Source organism: Nomascus leucogenys, chromosome 14 (genome assembly GCF_006542625.1).
Source record: "Nomascus leucogenys isolate Asia chromosome 14, Asia_NLE_v1, whole genome shotgun sequence".
In the NCBI taxonomy this organism is placed as follows: domain Eukaryota; kingdom Metazoa; phylum Chordata; class Mammalia; order Primates; family Hylobatidae; genus Nomascus; species Nomascus leucogenys.
The window spans coordinates 32,938,257-32,964,728 of NC_044394.1; the positions used below are offsets into that span (position 1 = coordinate 32,938,257).

The following is a 26,472-nucleotide window of genomic DNA, read 5'->3' on the forward strand; positions in this document are numbered from 1 at the left end:
TGTTTTCTTCTAGATGTTCCATTGTTTTACGTTTAAATCTATGATCTATATTAGATGCCTTTTAAATATATGATATATGTAGAAAGATAGATGACTTTTTATTCCATACAGAAATATAGCTGTTTCGTTGAAAAGGCTCCCTTTACAACAGCACCTTTGGCAAAAAAAAAAAAAGAATATATATATATGTAAACATACATATATATGTAAAGATATTATATATGTAAATATATTTTTACATATATATTTACATATATATGTGTAAACATATTTTTTTTATATATATATATGAATGAATGAGTCTGGACCCTCTATTCTGTTTTACTGATTTTAGTCTACCTTATGCCAGTACCACAGTGTTATGTTTTATGGTAAATCTTTAAATCAAGGAGCTGTCCTTTTACTTTGTTCTGCTTAAAAACGCTGACTCTTCTAAGACCCGTGCATTTCCACATGGAATTAACCATCAGTTTGGTAAATTTTTTAAAATCTTGTTAAGAATTTGATTGGGAAGGTCTTGAAGAAGCTATAGATAAGTCTGAGTAGAACTGACATCTTTGTAACAAGTCTTCTAATCTATGAATGTGGTATATATCTTCACTTGTGTAGGTCTTTTTAAGTTCCAATAATTTCCTGTAATTTGGAGTACAGATTTTACACATATCTGGTTAAACTTATACCTGAATATTTTACATTTTTACTCTATTATGCATGGTACTTGTCCATTTCATTTTTACTTTATTATTTTTTTAAGATGGAGTTTCGCTCTGTCACCCAGGCTGGAGTGCAGTGGCACGATCTTGGCTCACTGCCACCTCCGCCTCCTGGGTTCACGTCATTCTCCTGCCTCAGCCTCCCGAGTAGCTGAGATTACAGGCACGTGCCACCATGCCCAGCTAATTTTTGTTTTTAGTAGAGACGGATTTCACCATGTTGGCCAGGATGATCTTGATCTCCTGACCTCGTCATCTGCCCACCTCAGTCTCCCAAAGTGCTATGATTACAGGCCCAGCCCCATTTCATTTTTAATTGTTCTTTACTATTATACAGAAATTACATTGTTTGGGTATATTATCCTTGTATCCTACAATCTTGCCAAATTCACATCAGTCCTAGTAACTTAACATTTGCTATATATATAAAACTATGTCATCTGGGAATAAAAACAATTTTACTCCTTCCTTTCCAATCTCAATGTCTTTTTCTTTTTCTTGACCATGTTGTGACTAGGACTTCTAATACAACGTTGATTAGAAGTGGTCAGAAGTGGAAAATCTTGCTTTCTTCCCCAGTCTTAGGTGGACACCATTCAGCCTTTCACCATGAGATATGAGTACGAACAAAGTAAAGGTTTTTTAGTAGATGCCCAATATCAGGCTGAGGAAGTTCCCTTCTATTCCTAATTCGCTAATATCATGAATGGATATTACATTTTGCCAAACACTTTGCTGTAATTACTGAGAAGATCATGTTTTTTTTTTCTCTTTTGTCAAAATAGTAAATTACATTAATTTTTGAATGTTAAAATCGCATTCCTGGTTTAAAATTCCCCTTGGTTGTGTTTGATCATCCTTTTTACACACCACTGAATTTGACTTGCAAATACTAAATGATTTTTTGCACATATATTCTCAAATAATGTTGGTTTATATTCCATATTGATTTTATTATAATGTCTTTGGTATTACCATCAAGGTAATGCTAGCTTCTATTTTCTAAGAGTCTAGATAAGACTGGGTTTCTTTCTTTCTTTCTTTTCATTAAATGTGATAGAATTTACCAGTAAAGCCGTTCGACCTTAGTATTTTCTTTGTAGAAAGATTTTGAAATATGAATTCAATTTTATTAACTAATAAAAGGCTATTAAGATTTACTATTTCCTCTTATTGTCAGTTTTGGTAATTTGTTTTGCAAGGAATTTGTCCATTTCATCTAAGGTATGGAACTTATTGGCATAAAATTGCTTATAACATTCTTTTGTTATCCTTTTAACATCTGTAAGGATCTGCAATGATTTCAGTGCTTTCATTACTGATACTGTGATTGCGTTTTGTTTTCTAGATTGCTCCTTCAAAATATAAATACCACATACCACTGACTTCCTCCTTCCTTATATAAAAAAAGACTAAAAATGACCAACACACTAGAACTCATTCACCCAATGAATGATGTCCAAAGATGTCACAAAAGAAGCTGAACACTTATAACAATCCTAAAAATACATTCTTGGAATTGTTTTCAGAGCTCAGTGAGCTTCACGAGAAAATCTAGCATAGAAAAGCCATGTAACGTAAGCAGTAACAAGAAACCTTGAAGACGACAAACTCAAGATGAGGAAACAAACCCAAGGAGTTAGGTAAGCTGCTCAATGTTATAAAGCTTGATGACAAAGTGAGGTGACTGGGATTTCTTGAAATACTTTCTGATCTAATTTCTTTTCCTATGTTAGTTCCATCTGAAGAGTCAGCAAGGAGCCTTAGGCTAAGAGATACTATGCATCATTGCTATTCCCCCAACCTGCATTTCTGGGCTAAATGTGGAGAAAAGAGAGTAAGAGTCTTCTCACTCCAGGTTGATAAAAATCAGACCATGTTTTACTAAGACGTCCTTTCTAACCCTTCTCTCAACATGTATATTACCGTTTTTCCTACTGAAGGCCTGTGTATTATTTTCTCCTTTTGGTTTATCCACATTATGGTTCAAATCAATACAGGCAGTAAGTTAATGAAAAGCATGTATTCATAATATTATACAAATACACCTTCAAGTATTCTGTTATTAATAACTCTGCTTAAAGATATACTGTTTTTTTTTTAAACTAAAATGTATATTGCTTACTTCAATGATACATCTTATTCAAAAGATCTGGCTCCTAAAGCATTTCTTTGTTCTATATATCAAGTCCAATCCCATCCCATTACATCACATTTTCCAGATCTTCCTCTTATTTTATCTACTGTTCCTATGTGATGTTGCATTTGAATGTTAGCTGCACCTTTCTTTAGCTTTGTACCACACTCCACTCTCCACCCTATTTTCCTTTAAAAAAATTGTATTTCCACAAAAGAATGCATATTTAAGAGTCTTCTTTTACTTTCGGCCTCCATTATTCAAGACTGACTTAGACGTATGGCTCCTCCAAAGCTTAATGTGGTTTACTGCCAAGAATGTCATACTGCATCCCCCAGTTTCTTTTTTTTCTCTCGTTGACTTTATCTTAACATTAAAAAATTCCACCACATAATTCACATAATGGCTTTTACTGTCTTCTTGAAGACATTCTTCACAGACAAGTCTGCCATTTCGTTCTAATTTGAACCAACTGCTTTCTAGGCCTATGGCATAGTTGTTATCCTGAGATTTTCACTGGTGTGTTAGTTAGGAATTCCGTTTCTGGGGTCTCATTTCACCTCTTTCTTGAAATTCTATTTCATTTTGCTGGGTACATATTCAAGAACTCATTTAAGTTAACCTTCCCAAGTCCTTAAATTTCTGAAAATGTCTTTTTTTCTTCTCACATTTGAGTGATCATTTGGCTGTTATCAAATTCTGGATTAGAAACTCGTAACTTTGAATGTATTACTCCACTGCCTTCTACCAATACTGCTGCTGTGAAGAAGTCCAATGCCAGCTGACTCCTATTCTTTTTAGGTAACAACTTCTATGTCTGGAGGTTTTTAGGGTTTTTTTATTCTTGAAATTTTAAAATTACAAAAGAAGTTGAAACTAAACATAGATGTTCTTTCATCTAATCTTGGCAATCAGAATGCTTTTAACCAAAAGATTCAATTTTTCAAGAAAGAGAAATTTCTCCTTTTATTTCACTGATTATTTCCCCTTCTATTTTATCTAATACAGCTTCTGAAATTTCTTTCAGTCAGACGCTATCACTCTGTGTTCTCCAAATCATTCTTTCCTTGCACATTTTTCCATATCTTTTATCTTTTGCTCTAACATTCTGAGAAATATCCAAGAAGTTTTATTTTTGTTAGGCAGATAGCTAGACTTTTTCACTAGCTAAAGTAACTGATTTCTTCAAATTACTCCAATTTGTGCTAGATAACCAGATTACTATACGTCATGAACCTCATTACCGAAACTGCAAATTTCTTAGTGCTGCCACAATACCAAAATTTGACAGCGTGGATAAAGAAAATAAAGCTAGTCCTTCCTTTTCTTTTTTCTTTCTGTTTTTTGGTTTTGTTTTTTTTTTTTTGAGACGGAATCTCGCTCTGTCTCCCAGGCTGGAGTGCAACGGCACAGTCTCGGCTCATTGCAACCTCTGCCTCCCGGATTCAAGTGATTCTCCTGTCTCAGCTTTCCAAGTAGCTGGGATTACGGGCACCCATAACCACGCCCGGCTAATTTTTCTATTTTTAGTAGAGACGAGGTTTCACCATGTTGGCCAGGCTGGTCACGAACTCCCCACCTCAGGTGATCCACTCTCCTCGGCCTCCCAAAGTGCTGGGATTACAGGTGTGAGCCACTACGCCCGGCCAGTCCTTTACTTGAGACTACTTGTTTAAAAACTTGAAATATTTAATATATACCAGAGAGTCCAGATAATTTTTTTTTTTTTTTGAGACGGAGTCTCGCTCTGTCGCCCAGGCTGGAGTGCAGTGGCACAATCTCAGCTCACTGCAAGCTCCGCCTCCCAGGTTCACGCCATTCTCCTGCCTCAGCCTCCTGAGTAGCTGGGACTACAGGCGCCCGCCACCACGCCCGGCTAATTTGAATCCAGGGATTATTAAAAACCGTCTGTAACACTAAAACAAGGTAACCCAAAGTATTTAAGTTCTTACTATACTTAAGAAAACCCTTTGTTCTTCTCGTCATTACTTAATTCTAATGCTTTACTGAGAGCAGGCAAGGCATAACTAATTCTCAGTGACTAGGTGAAATAAATTAGAATTCAGATCACTAAATTACCAAGTAAATGATAAATGACAGCTGGTAAATTGTCTAAGAAACATTAACTGTATAATAAATTTACGAAGATGTTAATCTAAAGCAACAACTGCACAAGTCAATTTCAAAATTAATGGCATACAATGTTTTAACAATAAATGGCACTTTTAGGGCCAGGCACAGTGGCCCACACCTGTAATCCCACCACTTTGGGAGGCCAAGGTGGGTGAATCACCTGAGGTCAGGAGTTCGAGACCAGCCTGACCAACATGGTGAAACCCTGTCTCTAATAAAAATACAAAATTAACCAGGTGTGGTGGCACACGCCTGTAATCCCAGCTACTCGGGAGGCTGAGGCAGGAGAATCTCTTGAACCCAGGAGGCAGAGGTTGCAGTCTGCCGAGATCGTGCCATTGCACTCCAGCCTGGGCAACAAGAAAGAAACTCCGTCTCAAAAAAAAAAAAAAAAAAAAATGCTGAAATGAAGGAGGAAATCAAATTAACTGCAGATAATCTTTTTCTCTGAAAACACTGTTTTCAAAACAGCAAACCTCCCTGAGACCAATGTGATTAAGAGCAAGACCATCCTGGTTCACACAGTGAAACCCCGTCTCTACTAAAAATACAAAAAATTAGCCGGGCGCAGTGGCAGGCGCCTGTAGTCCCAGCTACTCGGGGAGCTGAGGCAGGAGAATGGCGCGAACCCGGGAGGCGGAGCTTGCAGTGAGCCGAGATTCCGCCACTGCACTCCAGGCTGGGCGAAAGAGCGAGACCCCCTCTCAAAAAAAAAAAAAAAAAAAAAAAAAAAAAGCAGACATTAACAGCAAAGTTATTATGCTTAAACTTTCACATCTCACCTGTAAATACTCAAACCAGAAACAAAACTGCTTGAATGTGAAACTGTTTACTGAAAACAGAAACAGTGTTCTAATGGCTAGAAAGGTTTCTACTGGCAGTTCATTATGCAAAAGGGGAGGTTCCTTCAGAGTCTGCCAAGCTCTTCTTAGGGGACCTTCTAACAAAAGAAAGATGAGAAATCTTTTCAGATAAAAAATTTAATCTTTCACCTACATTTAGTCTACAAAACAGCCCTTGTGTTTACTAATTTTATCTAAACCATTCAGAATTATACTGGCTTTATCAACAATTAGCTGAATCTGATTTTCCACTCTTACTTTCAATTGTGCCCCAATCTAGTCTTCTGCTTAAATTATCTAAAGTAATATCTTGCACTCAGTCACTTTTCCAAGTTATCATGCCAAGTTAGAACTAAGGCTTCCACTTTGAGCAAATCACCTCAACAGAGTATACATTTCCTAGTCCAGAGAGGTTAGCCAACAAACAGAAATAAAGTCACAATGGCCTAGAATAAATTCAATAAAAATCCAACACTGAATTGAATGACATACACACACACACACACACACGCACACAAAATATATATTCTGATATATATATATATATATCAGAATACCTATGTCTTAAGACAAATCTAGTCTTGCCTAGAATTATTCATGTAGACAATTATAACATTAATTTTTAAGATTTACTAAAGACAGACTATACAATATTATGATTAAAAATATTGACTATGAAGCATGATGACCTAAGATCAAATCATGGCTTTGTTACTTCACCTGCTGTGTGACTTAAGCCAGTTATTTAAAGTCTCTTTGCTTCTATTTCCTCATCTGCACAACGGGGAAAGTAATTGTGCCCCTCTCCTGAGGCTAATATGAGGATTAAAAGAATTAATGTATGTAAAGTGCTTAGAATAGTTCCTGGGACATAGTAAGCACCATACCATTATAGGTTATTATTTATGAAAACAAACGGGGTGACTAGTAGCTACCAGGTTTTCCCAAAGGTATACAGCCTTTAAAATTATCCAACGAGTTGTCTATGTAATCCAGCTCTGAGCTCTTGCTAGCTGATTCAGTCAACCAGTATTTACTCAGCATCTGCCTTATGCCAGGCATTATGCTTCCACTGTCAAAGTCCCAATTCTTTTACTGGTGAAAATTAGCTTAAACATCCACTTATTATTAAAGCTTAGAGTCTGCATGCCATTCTGAATTGTAATTAAATAATTATTTCTTATTGATTTTATTCTTGGTTACTTCCTTCTCCCCTTTTCCATTTATTTAAAAAACCCCAACTTTTCAATAACAGAAAATTTCAAACACACACAAAGGTTGAAAAAAGAGTATAATGAATTCTATATGCTCATCATCCAGTTTCAACCATTAAACATAAGAAAAATGTTATCTATATCCCACCCCAGTTATTTTAGAGCAAATCCCAGACATATCATTTCCTTGTAACTAATCAGTATTATCTTTTTTTGTTTTTTTTTGAGATGGAGTTTCACTCTTGTTGCCCAGGCTGCAGTGCAATGGCGCAATCTCAGCTCACTGCCACCTCCGCCTCCTGGGTTCAAGCAATTCTCCTGCCTCAGCCTCCCAAGTAGCCGGGTTTACAGGCATGCACCACCATGCCTTGCTAACTTTTTATATTTTTAGTAGAGATGGGGTTTCACCATGTCGGTCAGGCTGGTCTCGAACTCAGGTGACCCACCCACCTCGGCCTCCCGAAGTGCTGGGATTACAGGGGGGAGCCACTGCACCCAGCCTAAACAGTATTATCTCTAAAAGATAAAAACTCTTTAACACATCGTAACATTATCACACCTAAAAATTAATTATTTGGTATCAAATAATCACTGTTCAAATTTCCCCAAAGGTCACAAGCGATTTTGTAGATTTTTTAAATCAATCCAGATGTGGCAATTAGAAAATGTGTTGATAAAATGAAGATGACCTTGATAACAGTGTCAGTGGAGTTATAGCAGCCGAAAGCCAGATTGCAGTAGGCCAAGAAATTAGCAGAAATAAGGAAATAAAGGTAATTGTGTAGGCTCTTCTTTAAGAGGTTCAAATACGGGAAAGAACAGAGAGAAACTTCAAGGTACATGCAGGATCAAAATCAAAGAAAAGTCGACTGTGTTTATAAACTGAAGAGAGGAAGAAGCTGAAGACATATGGGAAAATAAAGAGAAATTTAACAAAGTAAGATCCTAGAGATGAGATGGCACAAGATTGAAAGCACAGGGGAAGGGCTAACCATGAAAAAGGGAGGCCTGATACTGAAGGAAAGGAGGTTAAGATTAAATGTGAGATCAGGCAAGTTTCTCTTGTGGCAGGCAGAGGTGAGGGGGGAATGAGGCCAACACTTAAATCATCCCCAAGTTTTCTCAGTCCCTAGTTTTCTCAAGCATTAGGAGAAAATCATTTATTAAAACCAGGTAATGCAGGCAAGTTTGGGTAGAATGTTGATGATGTGGATAACATATAAGGAGACTGAGAGAAATAACTACACAGGTCAAAGAATTAATCCACATTCTAATCCTATACAGCTTTCAAATGTCACCCCTTCCATGAGGCTTTTAATTTCCTTAACCAAAGGTAATTTTTCCTCCTTGGAACCTGTGTTTTTATTTCTCATAACAGTTTACTCATACTGTAATAATCTATGTATTTCCCTTTTTCCCAGTGGCTAATCTGTAAGTACTTGGTAGGTGCTTACTTATCTGTGTGGCACAGGAAAGAATACAGTATGTTACAGTATATAATTTAGAGTCCTGTTAACTTTTTTAAAAAGTAGCACAACTTTACACTGAAAGAAGAAAAGCTGAGAGGACACTGGGACTGGGGCAATTAAATAAGGCCAAACAGAGAGCACTGGCTTGAGCTAGGTATGGAAGGGATGAGAAGGCACAACAAGAATTAACCTAAATAGGGAAGTATAAATAGTGAAGTGTGTCAAGGACTGATTTCAACAATCTTATAAAATGAAAGTACTATTCACAGATAAAACTAAGCTCTTCCAATAGTAAAGAAGTTTTGAAAAAAAAAAAGCAAAGAAAAAATTACTACAATGTGTGGGTGAACAAAAAAAGTGGCAGTTTTAATGTGGACAAGGTCATTTTGGGGAAACTGATCCAAATCGTAAGTAAATATGATTTAAAAAAAAAGCATGTAAGATTCTAGAGAACCAAGCAGGAAAAAATAACTATATAACAGACAAAATAATTTAGATAGATTCACAGCTGGCTGAACAATGACAAGTATAGATCTTTAGTGACAAGGCTCAATAGTTTAATCGAAGTGTAGATTAAAGTGGTAAGAAAGAAGACTCACTACTAAGTTCTGAGGACTAACTGAAAAGGACAGCTTTACCAGTATGAAATCTATTTCAAATGCTTACGACACAAATAAAAAACCATCCCAGATGTACGTAAGGAACATCCATCTGCCTTTTGCCCTAGGACATTTTTCTCTGGCCCTCAGTCCCAGATTTAAAGAATGAGCAGAAAAGAATCTGGGAACTATGGTTCCCTCAAGACCTCTGTTCCTTGACTGAGAAATACAAAATTAATGTCCTAGTACCTCATCCCCATTGGAGTTTATGCTAGCAACAATCAATCCCAACTGTAATGCAGCCTAAAGCCTAATTACAGACCTCTGCACCTCTTTCTTTCCACTATCAAGTGGAGGAATAATTCATGTCACATGCTCAAACCAAACAGTAAACAGAAGCTCAATTTTGAGTGGAACTCTTTCAATTCTAGAGAAACTATAAAACACACTCATTGCAGGGCGCAGTGGCTCACGCCTGCAATGCCAGCACTTTAGGAGGCCGAGGCAGGCGGCTCGCCTGGGATCAGGAGTTCGAGACAAGCCTTGCCAACATGGTGAAACCTCATCTCTACTAAAAATACAAAAATCAGCCGGGCGTGGTGGTGGGTGCCTATAATCTCAGCTACTTGGGAGGCTGAAAGAGGAGAATTGCTTAAACCCAGGAGGTGGAGGTTGCAGTGAGCCGAGACCACGCCATTGCACTCCAACCTGGGCAACAAGAGCAAAACTCTGTCTCAAAAAACGCCTGACTCACTGACTTTACCAGAGACAAGTATTATAGATCTGCAAAACACCCAAAGCACCAGTCTGTAACTTGTCTAGACCACATTCTGTAGATAAGTTAACTGTGCAGTAATGACTCAAATAATAGTTCTCAAGTCCAGAAGGCCACTATAGTCTACAAGAGGGTTCAGTAAGTTTTTTTCTAAAAGGCCAGGTGGTAAATATTTTAGGCTTTGTTGACCATATGGTCTCTGTTGCAATTATTCAACTCTGCCACTGCAGCACAGAAAACAGAAAAATGGGCATGGCTATGTTCCAACGGCTATGTTTTATTAATAAAAACTGCTGGCAAGCAGCAGTTTACCAATATTGCTGGTCTAGAGGGTAGTAATTAGGTCTAGTTTTGGTCAATTCTAACACTATTCTAGATGTAACATTTTATTTCATGTTTTAAAATAGAAACATACATGCCTTCATATGATCCTGATTATATTAAAAATTCATAAAAAGGCCAGGTACAGTGGCTCATGCCTGTAATCCCAGCACTTTGGGAGGCCAAGGCAGGTGGACTGTTTGAGGCCAGGAGTTCGAGACCAGCCTGACCAACATGTTTCTACTAAAAATACAAAATTAGCTGGGTGTGGTGGCACTTACCTGTAATCTCAGCTTCTTGGGAGGCTGAGACACAAGAATTGCTTGAACCCAGGAGGTGGAGGCTGCAGTGAACCGAGATCATACCACTGCTCTCCAGCCTGGGTGACAAAGCAAGACTCTAAAAAAAAAATTTTTTTTTTAATTAAAAAAAATCATTAAAAAAAGGTCTGGGAGGAAATAGCAAAATAAAATGTAAATAGTGATTGGGATGGAAAGATTATGATAACTAGTCATAGGTATCACCATTTTTTTTAAGTTTCAAAAACTGTAGAAGTTACAAAATAGCAGACAAATTAATGAGTAAGTAATTTGAGTTTATGTCAACTGCTATTAAAAAAAAATAAAGGCCAGGTACTGTAGCTCACGCCTGTAATCCCAATACTTTCAGAGGCTGAGGTGCATGGATTATTTGAGCTCAGAAGTTTGAGACAAGCCCGGCAACATAGTAAAACCCGGACTCTACAAAAAAAATTTTTTAAAAACTTAGCCAGGAGTGGTGGTACATGCCTGTGGTCCCAGCTACTCCAGAGGCTGAGGTAGGAGAATCGCTTGAGCCCCAGTGAGCCAGGCTGCACCGAACCATGGTAATGCTACTGCACTCCAGCCTGGGCAACAGAGGCCGACTTTGCCTCCCTCTGTCGAGTTTTAAACTCCCTCTATCCAAGTTTATAAGACACAACAACAAAAAAGCCCCAACAAAAACAACTCAAGGTACTTATTAATACCTGAGAGTTGAAGGAGAATGAAGTTAATCAAATAAAGAGCTGACCAAAGACCACTCTATCCAAACTCATAAACAAGCAAAGGTGGTAACAGGAATGAAAGAAATTGACAAGTGTTTTGGGGGAAAAAAAGGAGATTGCTGAAACATAATGAGCAATGGGGAAAGTAGTCTTAACAATACAAAACAGAAGTGACACCTCATCTCAAGGTAAGAGGTCTCCTCAAGCAAGGCAAGACCAGCCTCATGAAACAGGAGCTGAAGAGGCTATGTCTGCTTGCAAGGAAGGTTCAGAATGGTTGTGGCAGTTCCAGAACCTCATGATATCTTAATCTATTGGCCTCTATTCCAATTCTTACAATCTCCTCTTTCCCAACCATTGTCCTTTCACACAAAAGATCTTATTATTTTTCTCAATTAACATAAGCTCCCTGGTCATCTTAACTGGTCCTTCATTCAAGAAATTTAAGCATGTAATTTTAAGTTCTCCAATACAGCCAATAGTAACCGGCCCATCCATACTCCTTATACTCCTCATACTCCTCATTCTCCCCAGCAAATATTTTACAATAGCAATTTGGTCTACCAAAGTTCTGCCTTCAATAAGAACTTTATTTTATGCAACCATAAAATAAGTTAATGTTTCAATTTGTTCATGATAATGGAATCATTATTATCTTCAAATCCAACTAAGTCAGACAACCAATCCAGATTTCCATTACTTTGAGAGTGTGCAGACTACAGCATTCCTGGAATTATATTTTTCAAGGGTTCAACAGACAACAAAATCTAACTCTAGGTAGTTGAAGCAAAGGTTGTTTTTCAATGTTAAAAATTGTTAGGAGGCTAAAAAATGAGTCTGGGTTGGACTTTTAGGAACAATTCACAAAACCACACTACAGAACGAGGCCATCAAAAAACATGCAGTTTGACCATCCCAAATCCAAAATGTTCTGAAATACGAAACTTTTTGAGTGTTGACATGGCATGCAAAAGAAATGCTTTTTGGAGCATTTTGGATTTCAAATTTTTAGATTTGGGATGCTCAGTCAGTATATATAATGCAAATACAGGCATACCTCACAGACATTTTAAGTTTGCTTCCAGACCACCACAATAAAGTGAATAAAGCGAACTACATGAATTTTTTTGTTTTCCAGTGCATATAAAAGTTATGTTTACGTATTACTGTTGTCTACAAAGTGTGCAATAACATTATGCCTAAAAAACAACACATATACCTTAATTTAAAAATACTCTATTGCGGCTGGGCGCAGTGGCTCACGCCTGTAATCCCAGCACTTTGGGAGGCTGAGACAGGCGGATCACGACGTCAGGAGATTGAGACCATCCTGGCTAACACGATGAAACCCTGTCTCTACTAAAAATATAAAAAAATTAGCCAGGCATGGCGGTGGGCACCTGTAGTCCCAGCTACTCAGGAGACTGAGGCAGGAGAATGGCATGAACCCGGGAGGCGGAGCTTGCAGTGTGCTGAGATTGCACCACTGCACTCCAGCCTGGGCGACTGAGCGAGACTCTGCCTCTGAGCTTTCAGTGAGTTGTAATTGTTTTGCTGTTGGTAGATCTCACTTCAATGTTGATGGCCACAGACTGATCGGGGTGGCTGTGACAATTTCTTAAAATAAGGCAGCAATAAAGTTTTGCCACATCATTTGACAATTCCTTTCATAAAAGATTTCTCTGTAACATGCAATGCTGTTTGACAGCATTTTGCCCACAGTAGAGCTTCTTTCAAAATTGGAGTCAATCTCTTCAAACCCTGCTGCTGCTTTATCAGCCAAGTTTATGGAATATTCTAAATTCTTTGTTGTCATTTCAATAATGTTCACAGCATCTTCACTAGTGGATTCCACATCAAGAAACCACTTTCTTTACTCACCCATAAAAAGCAACTCCTCATCTGTTCAAGTTCTATCATGAGATTGCAGCAAATCAGCCACATTTTCAGGCTCCACTTCTAATTCTAGTTCTTTTGCTCCTTCTATCACATCTGCAGTTATTTCCTCCATGAAAGCCCTGAACCCCTCAAAATCATCCATGAGGACTGGAATTGACTTCTTTCAAACTCCTGTTTATACTGATATTTTGACTTCCCATGAATCAAGAATGCACTTAATGGCAAATCTATAATAGTGAATCCTTTCCAGATTTTTTTTTTTTTTTTTTTTGGAGACAGGGTCTCGCTCTGTCGCCCAGGCTGGAGTGCAGTAGTGTGATCTCTGCTCACTGCAACCTCCACATCAGGAGTTCAAGCCATTCTCGTGCCTCAGCCACCTGAGCAGCTGGGATTACAGGCATATACCAGCATGCCTAGCTAATTTTGATATTTTTGGTAGAGATGGAGTTTCACTATGTTGGCCAGGCTGGTCTCAAACGCCTGACCTCAGGTGATCCACCTACCTTGGCCTCCCAAAGTGCTAGGATTCCAGGTGTGAGCCACTATGCCTGGCCCTTTCCAGAATGTTTTTAATGTACGTTGCCCAGATCCATCAGAGGAATGACTACCAAAGGCAGCTACAGCCTTACAAAATGTATTTCTTAAGTAATAAGACTTGAAAGTCGAAATTACTCTTTACTCCATGGGCTACAGAATGGATGTCATGTTAGCAGGCATGAAAACGTTACTCTCTATGTACCTTTCCATCAAACCTCTTGGGTGACTAGCTGCATTGTCAATGAGCAACAATATTTTGAAAGAAATCTTTTTTTCTGAGAGGTAAGTGTCAACAGTGGGCTTAAAATATTCAGTAAACCATGCTGTAAACAGCTGTGCTGCCATTTAGGCTTTGTTGTTCCATTTATAGAACACAGGTGGAGGAGATTTAGCATAATTCTTAAGGTCCTATGATTTACAGAATGATAAATGAGCACTGACTGTAACTTAAAGTCACCAGCTGCACTGGTCCCCAAGAAGAGAGTCAGTGCCACCTTCATCTTCTGGATAACTTGTTGCAGCTTCTGCATCAGCACCTGCTGCTTCAGCTTGCAAGTTATGGAGACGGCTTATCTCCTTATACTTGAAGAACCAACCTCCACTAGCTTCAAACTTTTCTTCTGCAGCTTCCCCATCTCTCTCAGCCTTCAGAGAATTGAAGAGTTAGGGCTTTGCTCTGCACTAGGCTTTGGCTTAAGGGAATTTTGTGGCTGGTTTGACCTGCTATCCAGACCATAAAAATTTACCCACATAAGCAATAAGGCTGTTTCATTTTCTTATCATTCGTTTGTTCACTGGCGTTAGCACTATTAATTTCCTTTAAGAACTTTTCCTTTGCATTCGTATCTTGGCTAATTGTGTGGCAAAGGAGGTCTAGCTTTTGGCCTACCTGGGCTTTTAACACACCCTCCTCAATAAGCTTAATCATTTCTAACTTCTGATTTAAAATTAAAGATGTGTAATTCTTTCTCACTTTAACAATTAGAGAGCAGTGTAGGGTTATTAACTAGCCTAATTTAAATACTGTTGTCTTAGGGAATAGGAGGTCTGAGGAAAAGGAGAGAGTTGTGGGAATGGCCAGTCAGTGCAGCAGTCAGAACACAGACAACTGGACTAAGTTCACCATCTTACATGGACACCGTTCATGCTGCCCCAAAATGATTACAATAGTACAATAGTAACATCAAAGATCACTAACCACAGACCACCATACAGATACAATAATGAAAACGCATGAAATACTGCAAGAATTACCAAAATGTGACACAGACAGGAAGTGAAAACATGCTGGGAAAATGGCAGAGACAGACTTGTTTGGCAGAGGGTTACCACAAACCTTCAATTTGTAAGAAACACAATTATCTGCAAAGTACAATAGATCAAAGCATAATAAAATGAGATACACCTGCATACTACCCAAAGCAATTTACAAATTCAATGCTATTTCTATTTAACTACCAATGACATTCTTCACAGAATTAGAAAAAACTATTTTAAAATCCATATGGAACCAAAACAGCCAAGGCAATCCTAAGCAAAAAGAATAAAGCTGGAGACATCACAAGATCTGACTTCAAGCTATACTACAAAGGCTACAGTAACTAAAACAGCCTGGTACTGGTACAAAAACAGATACACAGACCAATGGAACAGAATAGAGAGCCCAGAAATAATGTTGCACACCTACAACAAATTTGACAAAAACAAGCAATGCAGAAAGGACTCCGTAATTCAATAAGTGGTGCTGGGATAACTGACTAACTATATGCAGAAGACTGAAATTGGACCCCCTTCCGTATACCATATACAAAAATCAACTCAAGATAGATAAAAGACTTAAATGTAAAACCTAAAACTATAAAAACCCTATAAGATAAGCTAGAAAATAGCAGTCTAGATAAAGGATCTGGCAAAGATTTCATGATAAAGACGCCAAAAGCAATTGCAACAAAGACAAAAACTGACAAATCAGACCTAATTAAACTAAAGAGCTTCTGCCAAAGAAACGATCAACAGAGTAAAACAGACAACCTACAGAATGGGAGAAAATATCTGCTAACTACACATCTGTCAAAGGTCTAACATCCAGAATCTCTAAGGAACTTAAACCTAAAAGCAAAAAAGACAAATAACCCTATTAAAAAGTGGGTAAAGGACACGAACAGACACTTTTCAAAAGAAGGCATACGTGCGGCCAACAATCATATGTAAAAAATTCTCAACATCACTAATCATTAGAGAAATGCAAATCAAAACCACAATTAGATACTGTCTCACATCAGTCAGAACGGCTATTACTAAAACGTCAAAAAATAACAGATGCTGGTGAGGATGCAGAGAAAAGGGAACGCTTATACACTGCTGGTGAGAATGTTCAGCCGTTGTGAGAAGCAGTGTAGCTATTCCTCAAAGAACTTAAAACCATTACCATTTGACCCAGCAATCCATTCATTACTGGGTATATATCCTAATGAGTATCAATCATTCTACCATAAAGACACATGGACACATATATTTACATTATTCACAATATTATTATTCACAATAGCAAAGACATGGAATAAACCTAAATACCCATGAACAGTAGACTGGATAAAGAAAATGAGGTACATATACAGCATGGTATACTACGCAGCCATAAAAACACGAGATAGTGTCTTTTGCAGCAACACGGATGCAGCTGGAAACCATTACCCTAAGCAAACACACGAACAGAAAACCAAATACTGCATGTTCTCACTTGTAAGTGGGATCTAAACAACAAGAACACGTGGACACAAAGAATGGGAACAACATACATCAAGGCCCACTTGACGGTGGAGGGTGGGAGGAGGGAGAGGATCAAAAAACGACCTATCAGCTACTATGCTTATTACCTGGATGGCAAAATAATCTGTATACCAAAGCCCCGTGACACACAGTTTATCCATATAACAAACCTGCACATACCCATGAACCTAAAAGTTTAAAAAAAAAAATGACGTACACCGGTATTCCAAAACCCCCCAAAATTCAAAACCCAAAACATTTCTGGTCTCAAGATTTTTGGATAAGGGATACTCAACCTGTATTCCCTGTCCATAAGGAAGCTGTATAGTAAATTTGAAAGCTTCTGGCTCCAGAGCATTGCACACACCACACAAATCCAAATCACAACCAGAATCCTACCAGCAAAAACAGGAAAAATAGGAAAAGAACAAACTCTGACTCACTTCTACCTTCCAAATCTCACGAGTATATCTGTGGTAGAAATAAAGTAACATTAAGAACTCTGACTGCAAAGGAATCTGAGATATGTACTTGTGAGTTTTACAGTTTCTACATACCAGAAAGTTTGAATAGTATTGAATACCTTTGGTAATATAACATGAAACTCTGGTTTCCACACCAGCAAACATACTACAATGGGAGAGTATGGAAGGCAACCAAATTAAGGGAATGAAGTTGCTCAGAGGATATAAAGAAATTAGGATTTGAAGATGGAGGGGAAAGTGGGTGGGGAAAGAGTAGAGTAGATAGGGCTAAATAAATAAAACTACAATGTATATGAACAGTGTAAACAAGGACTTAAGAACCACTAAGTCCTTGTATTGTATTAGTAAATACTAAATTATAAATAAAACACACTATAAGAATAAATGTTGTTTTATACATCAGTTGTTTTTTAGACTTAATTCTTAACCCTAAGAGCTAACAGTAACCAAATAAAACTAAAATTTATATTGTAATGGAAAACCATAGAGGGACGATCCTGTATTTTTTAAAGGGATGGCAAAATGAACATGCCCTTGATACAACATCCCATTAATGGGTACCATCAAATTGGATATGGTAAGTGACCAGACCACTGGTCTAACCTAAGTTTAAAAAAAAAAAAAAAAAAAAAGCTTACTGGGATATTAATACAAGCAAATTAATTCTAAATTAATATCCAATCTTTCAAACATTAAGCTTCTATCAAAGGTATACATTAAAGACCTTTTTCAAACGTAAAAATAAGACATTTTAAACATTAGAAAAAGGCTTTAGACAACAGAATTTTATTCTGAAAGTTTGCTGTTCAGTCAGAGAATCACCCGTACCCCTCCCTAAAATGTGAAAAACAAAAAACTTAGTGATTCTATTTGTTCAAAAAAATAAAAGAGTTCCTACAAATCCCCTTTGAAATTTCACTTGAAAAACTTCTGTTAGGTTAAGACACTGAGATTTCAGGGTTTAATTATAACTACAGCACAGTGTAGATATGAGTAATAAAGAAGTCTATTTAAAAAAATGTTCCTACTCTGGTAACATAAAAAGACTGTATGTCAAATTCACTATCCATTTTAAATAGTTAAGGGCTAACATTGCTACAAATGTAAGTAAATATATATTACAGAGGTATGATACACACACACACACAAACGCGCAGAGAGAGAGATGAGTGAATAAAAGTAACTTTTGGTAACAAAAATATGACTTACAGTGTGAGCACATTTCCAAAGGATAACTTGCCTCATTTCCCTGGGGGGAAAAAAAGAAATAATTAGTCATAAAATAGGCACAAATTTGTGTAAAATATTAAACCTAAATATTTTAAGTCAAAAAACATAGGGAAATAAGCCATAAACTAATAATACGACCACATCTATAAATTACATTTATATTTTTTAAAAATAAGTAAGAAAACAAATGATAATACTGTAGAAAGAGTTCTTGAATCAAACTGTTCTGACTTATGGCTCTGTCACTTAGGATTTATGCAAATATTTGATTTTCTAACACCCTAAATAAGTTATATGCCAAATTTTAACACATTAGGGACTGTCAATGCTCCAACATGTCTTGCTGGGTGAACTGATTTTGCGGTAGAGATTAGAACAAAGATCCCCTTGCCAACTCTAACTGAAGAGTTTCCTGAGACTGCAAAATGAGCTGTTAAAAACATAAAAACAGAAACCTGTTACCATTTTTCCCTGCATTGAAACATAATTTTCTATATGCTGAGCAACTAAAATAAGAAAAATATTAATGGAAAGGTGAGTCTAACTTGGCAGCCAGCCACTTGAAAACCATTTCAAATTTTTCTTTTCATACAAAGTCTTATTTCATGAATAGATCCTAACAACATAATTTATCTGAGCTCCTAATTTATATACAAAAAAAGTAAAACTATCCATTTTCTATACTAGGATTTTATGTGAAATATATTTAAGAAAAAGTGTTCTAGAAAAACTAGAGACCTGGGTCAATGCCTACATTTAACAACTCTGAGAACTGGGCCCAGGGAGGTCAAATACCTGCTGGAACATCACACCATTTGATTAGCAGTGGAATCGAAAGTACTTCTAAATCTAAAACAGTAATATCTCAAGTAGTATAACAGACTCAGAGGTAGAATCATTAAGATCTCTAAAAACGTCTACAGAATTTAAAGTAATATAAATTAAGTTTTTAAAGTTCAGTGGTAAATTGAATACCAAGCATCCTATATTCTATTTATCTAACCTTGACCCTGCCTAGCAATTAAATAGCACTAAGTATGCAGTTGCTATTAAGTGTACAATTAACATTGGCATATTTAAATATTTATCTTCAGAAGCTACTGAAAACCTGATTTTTTTTTTTTTTAGTATGACTGGCTGGCTTTTAAACTCCTCAACGTACCTTTAATCCTATGTAAACTTAAAGGCTAATCAGTAAATTACCACATTCAATTAACTGACATGTTGCCAATAGCTAGTCTTTTTCTTGCAAGTTATAGCAGGTAATTGCAATTTTCCAGAACTGGTTAATTTAATATTAGGTCACTTTAAATATCAAATACATGTTAAAGTGAGGATAAAAGAAAGCAAACATTAATAAAGCTTGATATTAATGGAGATGGATTTCTGCTTACTTTACACATTGCTTAATTGATCTTAATATTCTTACCATGATTCTTATCTTCACTGCCTTACATATTCTTGCTTGTCTTAATTTTTTTAATGCTTTTTTTTTTTCCTTATTCCACTCTACCTTAAAGTTAAGTATGTTTCTTGCAAGACTCTCAAGAGCATACTGGTATTTTATTTACTAAATTTTGCACTGTCACTGTGAGGTTTTTTTTTTTTAAATAAGTATCATTACTGTTTTATAAGTGAAGGTAAAAAGTAGTTATGTGGTGGTTTCAAGCAGGATTTTAAAACTGTTTCTCTAGTTCACTGACCTTTACAGTGTTATCAATTCTTCATAAATGATACCATCTATCTCACCTATTTATCTGTATCATTCCCAACTAGACGACGTCCACAAGCCCTAAGAACCAACCAGACCTAAGGACTTTCCCATTAACAAGGAATAACTTGTCTTGCTCCTAAACTTGGAATCCATATATCCAAAACACTACTGCAACCACAATCTGTCCCAAACTGACCACATCACATCCCTGCTAAAATTCAATAGCTCCCACCTGCCTTCAGAATAAAAACCAACATTCTTTAGAAAGCTAAGTCCTTTAATTAAGAGAACTCGTATCTCTGCAGTCACTCTCCCAAGCAGCACCACCATCTCTACCCTACACTCCCCACTTTTTACTTCATATTCTGTATTGTTTGAACTTTTACAGCAAGAATGTCTTCATAGTTTACCTTCCATTTAAAAAAGGAAACCAAAGCAAAACATGGCAATATAAAGATAATTTTGTCAATATGGTCAATATAATTTTGTTCCATGTTCAGTCTTCCTCATGCTTAGTCATTAGTAAAAACAGTTTTGGAGATTCCCCTTTATACTCCTCTCCACACCCCCTCACGGTCAGCTTCTTAAGCTACTATCTGGGAGTATTACATTTATCAGTAATTGTTTCATTCAGGTTTGGTGTGTGGGCTATAATTTATTGATCCCTGAACCTAATGCATAATTACATTTAAACAAAAAATACACATCAGTTTGTAAATTATTATATCAGACTTAACTGGAAAAAATAGCATTTCTGAAAGTAAATTAATTCTGCAGTGAATTTCTAGCCGATAGTTGCAGTCTAGGGTTGGGAAATACTAAAATAATGATAGATACTGTGAGACATACCCAGTAAGGTACTGACATTTACTTCTAAGAGAACCACCCAACTAAATAAAACCATAAAATTATATCTAAATATGAAAAAAGTTCTAAAGCTAACATGTTTTAAGTTTATATAAGAAAGCTTGAAAAATTCAAACATCATGCCACATGACCAAGTTACTGACAAGGTCACTTGACGATGAGGTCCTTAAATAAATCCATTTGCCTGAAGTTCAAGATAGACTTTCCTTACACTATACTGATTTAAAAATTCAGTAACATCTGCCCATGAAGGAGAAATGCTGTATGAACCACTTGACCAGTGTTAAAAAAAAAAAACTAGTAAATCAGAAAAATTTTATCAAACAACATTTATCAGGCATTATCTGTGATCACCTATATAAGAAAACAAAAGAGGTAAAGCCCTTAGGATCTATGTCCCAGCTTACTGTCTGGAGAAAGTTTCCAGGTTGCAGCACAGGAACGGGGAACACAAACACAGTCCCGAGACATCGCCGAATTGAGAAGTCAGAGATACATGAAGTTCGTATGGCCAAGGAGGTTAGACTTGTGAGGAAGAGTACTTTAGAAAAGGGAGACACATGAGAGACCTTTGGAGATCTGCATAAAAGTCTCCTCCAGTCTCTGCATAAGTTTGAGAGGAAACTCCCCAAGTCCAGGAAAAGAACTAGTAGCAGGTTGAATAACTTTTGGGAGTTTGCACAGAGCTAGGAATAGTTCATTATCCCATGGGCCAAACTGGAGAAACTTGTAAATACACAGGGACTTGGGTCCAGTCCTCAGAACGACTATATTGGCCATGAATTAAAGGCTGTTCTTTACTTACCTTAAGAAAGATAGAAAACAAGTCTCAGATCAAATTTGGGTCTCAGTAACTTAAGCGGATGACAAAACAAACTCTTACATTCTTTAAAAGAATAAAACAAAATCTAGCACAACAGCATAAGAGTCACAATGTATGACATCCAATATAAAACATAATAGGACGCTATAAAATGGATGAACCTCAAAATCATGGTAAGTAAAAGAAGCCAAAAACAAAAGGCCACATATTTTATGATTCCATTTATATGAAATGTACTGATAAAGAAAATACACAAAAACAGAATGCAGAGACTGGTGGGTGCCAGTTGCTGGGGGAGGAGGAATGGTGAACAATTACTTTTTGGCTATGGGGTTTCCTTTAAGGGTAATGAACATATTTTCGAATGACATAGAGGTGGTGGTTGTACTACATTATAAATGTACTAAATGCCAGCCTGGGCAACATTGCCAAACACCGTCTCTACAAAAAATACAAAAAAGGCCAGGCGTGGTGGCTCACGCCTGTAATCCCACCACATTGGGAGGCCGAGGCAGGCAGATCACTTGAGGTCAGGAGTTCAAGACCAGCCTGGTCAACATAGTGAAACCTGTCTCTACAAAAAATACAAAAATTAGCTGGGCATGGTGGCGGGTGCCTGTAATCTCAGCTACTCGAGAGGCTGGGGAAGGAGAATCTCTTGAACCCGGAAGGTGGAGGCTGCAGTGAGCAGAGATCGCACCACTGCACTCCAGCCTGGGCAACAGAGCAAGACTCCACCTCAAAAACAAAAACAAAAACATGAGCCAGGCATGTTGGCATATGCCTGTAGTCTCAGCTACTCAGGAGGGTGATATGGGATGACTGCTTGAGCCTGATAGGTCAAGGGTGCAGTGAGCCTTGAGAGCACCACTGCACTCCAGCCTGGGCAACCAAGCAAGACTTTGTAAATAAATAAATAAACAAATGTCACTGAACTGTTCACTTTTAAAATGACTTTGTTATGTGAATTTCACGTCAATAAAACGTTTCATATGCTGTTTAAAGAAATAATGGCCCCAAATCTTCCAAATTTGATGAAAACTTTAAATCCCCAAATTCAAGAAGTTCAATGAACTCTAACTAGAAGAAACATGAAAAAAAAAACCACATAATAAATTGCTGTGACACAGAAAATCTTAAATATAATCAGAGAGGAAAAAAGATAAACTACATATATGTAACAAATTACTACAGCATATTTCTTCTTAGATACACCAAGGACAGGAAACAATGGAATCTGTTTAAAGTGTTAAAAAAGAAAAAAACCACTATCAGTTTTTATATCCAGCAAAAATATCTTTCAAATATTATGGCAAATGCTTTTTCCAGATAACAAAAACTGAAAGGAAAGATAGGCTCCAATATATGTTCACTACAAAAAAAAAGTCCAAAGAAAATTCTTCAGGCAGAAGAAAAATGATACCAGATGGAAAGCTGGATCTAGACAAAGAAATGAAAAATACCAGAAATGGTAAATAAAATAAAATAAAATAGACATTTTTCTCATTTTTAATGTCTTTAAAATATGATTGACTATTTAAAAGCAAAAATAATGTGCTGTGGGGTATATAAAGTGAACATATGACAACAGCACAAAAGGGTAGAGAAAAAATGGATGTATGCTGTTGTCAGGATCTTACACTGTAAGAGAAACACTGTATCATTATTTGAAGGTAGAGCATGGTATATTAAAGATGCATATTGTAAACTCTAGAACAACTTAAAAAAGGAGACAAAATAAAATAGTATCACTGTGATGGTTAATTTTATGTCAACCTAACTGGGCCAAGGGATGCTCAGATATCCAGCTAAACATTATTTCTGAGAGTCTGCTAGGGTGTTTGTGGAAGAGATTAGCGTCTGAACCGGTGAACTAAGTAAAACTGATTGGATAACATCCTATCTGTCCAGCACCTAAATAGAACAAAAAGGCAGAAGACTGAATTAGTTTTCTGCCTCACTGCCTGAGCTGCAAAGTCAAGCTTTTCCTTCCCTCAATGCCCCTGGTTCTCAGGCCTTCAGACTCAGACTAGAATTTATACCATCAGTTCTTTAGCTCTCAGGCCTTCAAGCTACAGCACCAGCTTTCCTGGGTCTCTAGCTTAGACAGCAGGAGCAGAACTTCTTAGCCTCCATAATCATGTGAGGCAATATCATATAATAAATCTCTTTCTAGACATATGTATCTCCTACTGGTTATTTCTCTGGAGAACCCTAATACAATCAGAAAGAATACTCAATCCCACGAAAGGCAGACAAATAGGTACAAAGAGATAAAAAGCAAATGAGAGAAAAAAGAAAGTAAATAGTAAGAAGGCAGATTTAAAAGCAAACATTTTGAGAATTATACATTTCATAATGCTAAAAAAGAGCCAATTCATCAAAAAGATGAAGCCCAAAAACATACCAATCCTACACAAATTATTTCAGAAAGCAGAAAGGAAGGGTACTGTCCTGAACTCATTTTATGAAGCCAGCATTACTGTGATGCCAAAATCAGAGAGTATCACAAAAAGAAAACTATGGCTGGACGCGGTGGCTCACCCCTATAATCCTAACACTTGGGGGGCTGAGGCAGGAGTATCATTTAAGGTCAGGAGTTCAAGACCAGCCTGGCCAACATGGTGAAACCCGTCTCTACTAAGAATACAAAAATCAGCTGAGCATGATGGTAGGCACCCGTACAATCCCAGCTACTTGGGACGCTGAGGCAGAAGAACCGCTTGAACCTGGGAGGTGGAAGTTGTAGTGAGCTGAGATCACGCCACTTCACTCTAGCGTAGGCGACAGTGTGAGACTCCATCTCAAAACAACAACAAAAGAAAACTATACCTAATGTTTCTCTATAACCAATAATGTAAAAATCCTTAAAAATATCTTAGCAAATTGAATCCAAAAATAAACACCACGACCAACCGAGGATTATTCCAGCAATGGAAGGTTGGTTTAATATTCAAAACCAACGTGATTCACAACATTAACAGAGAAAAAAAAAAAGAAAAAAACCACATGGTCAACCAAACAGATGCAATAAAAGCATCTGACAAATTCCAACATCCATTTTTGATAAAACAAGAGTAACTCAGCAAACTAGGACTATTTCTCTATCTATAAAAGGTTATCTACAAAAATTCTTCAGGAAGTGTCGTATGTAATGATTCTCCCTAAGATTAGAACAAGATAAAGACATCTGCACAAATACAAAAGGGAAGAAAAAAAATAAAAAGTATACAGATTGGAAAGGAATAAATTGCCTTTCGTTGCAGATGACATAATTGTGTATGTACATAAATCCTAAGCAAATTCCTAAAAAGCTATCAAAGCTAATAAATGAATTAAGCAAGATGGCAAGATAAAAGGTCAATATACAAAAGTTAAATATATTTCATATTCTGGAAACATATGGAAAATGGAATTAAGAATACAGTTCCATTTATAAAATCATCAAAAATACAAACAGTTAATAAGAGATGTGCAGGGAGTACACATGAAGACTATAAGACATAGCTAAGAAAGTGATCTAAGAAAACCCAGCTATATTTGTTCATAGATCAGAAGGCTCAATGTTGTTAAGATGGCAATTCTTCCCATAATGATCTGCATATAGAAGACAATCCCAATAAAAATCCCAGCAGAATATTTTATAGAAATCAATAAACTAATTCTAAAATTCATATGGAGATGCAAAGAACCTAACAGCCAAGGGATCTGAATGAAAAAGAACAATGGTGAAGGACCTACAATATCTGACTTAAAGAGTTATGAAGGGCTGGGTGCAGTAGCTCACGCCTGTAATCCCAGCACTTTGGGAGGCCGAGGCGGGTGGATCACTTGAGTTCGGGAGTTTGAAACCAGCCTGACCAACATGGTGAAACCCTGTCTCTACTGAAAATACAAAAAAAATTAGCCGGGTGTGGTGGCAGCTGCCTGCAATCCCAGCTACTCGGGAGGCTGAGGCAGGAGAATCACTTGAACCTAGAAAGCAGAGGTTGCAGAGAGCTGAAATCGCACCACTGCACTCCAGCCTGGGCAGCAGAGCAAGACTTGTCTCGGGAAAAAAAAAAAAAGTTATAAAGCTAGTCATCAAAAGAGTGGTACTGGTGTAAGAACAGACAAATATCAACTGGACAGAATAAAGTAAACACACACACACACAATTTTCAAGAAAGGTTTCCAGTAATTAAACGGGGAAAAAAAATATTTCCAACAAATGATGCTACAACAACTGAATAGCAATATGCAATTAAAAAAATGACATGAAGACTTCAATAGATATTTCACAACAAAAGATATGATTAACATCAAATAAACACATGAAATGAATATCACTAGACATTAGAGAAATGCAAGTTAAAACCAAAGTGAGATATTACTATACAGGCAACTGGCATAATAAATATGGCTATAATTTAAAAATGGACATACGAAGTGTTACTGAAGATGTGGAATAAATGATTATGTGGTAAACAGAATTCTTAGCTAGCCCTTTGAAATTCTGAACCCCTTGTATACATACATTTTCTCCCAATTACTAAATCAAACACTAATCTAGTTACTGCTGCAGACGGATTTTGCACATGTAATTAAGGTCCCAAATCAACCACCTCTGGATAAGATTTATCCAGGTGGCCCTGACCTGTAAGAGCCCTTTAAAAGCAACTTTCCCTGTGTGGTCTAAGAAGGTGAAAATGAAAGAGTCAATGCAGGAGAGGAATTCAACACAAGGGAAGTAGAGGGGCCACATGGCATTGAATGCAGGCAGCCTGACGGGGATAAGAGTGACCTCTAGTGAACAGGAGCAAGGAAACAGAGTGCTCAATCTCATAAGGGCAAAGAGCTGAATTCTACCAATAACGTGAACAGCTTGGAAAGCAGACTTCCCCAGAACCTCCACAGGAGAACTTGGTCTGGATGGCACCTT

General features: G+C 37.1%; 2 protein-coding genes across 2 annotated transcripts in view; one reads left to right on the forward strand and one right to left on the reverse strand.

The window, feature by feature from the left end:
• PNO1 (partner of NOB1 homolog) overlaps positions 1-2,264 on the forward strand; it is a 40,966-nt gene extending 38,702 nt beyond the window's left edge. The window contains exon 6 of the mRNA XM_030827944.1: positions 2,243-2,264. Coding sequence (XP_030683804.1) covers positions 2,243-2,252 — 10 coding nt within the window. The 3' untranslated portion in view covers positions 2,253-2,264. The remainder of the gene's footprint in view (positions 1-2,242) is intronic.
• Positions 1-26,472, reverse strand: part of PPP3R1 (protein phosphatase 3 regulatory subunit B, alpha) — a 72,194-nt gene that overhangs the window by 18,799 nt on the left and 26,923 nt on the right. The window contains exon 2 of the mRNA XM_003262477.4: positions 18,127-18,166. Coding sequence (XP_003262525.1) covers positions 18,127-18,166 — 40 coding nt within the window. The remainder of the gene's footprint in view (positions 1-18,126; positions 18,167-26,472) is intronic.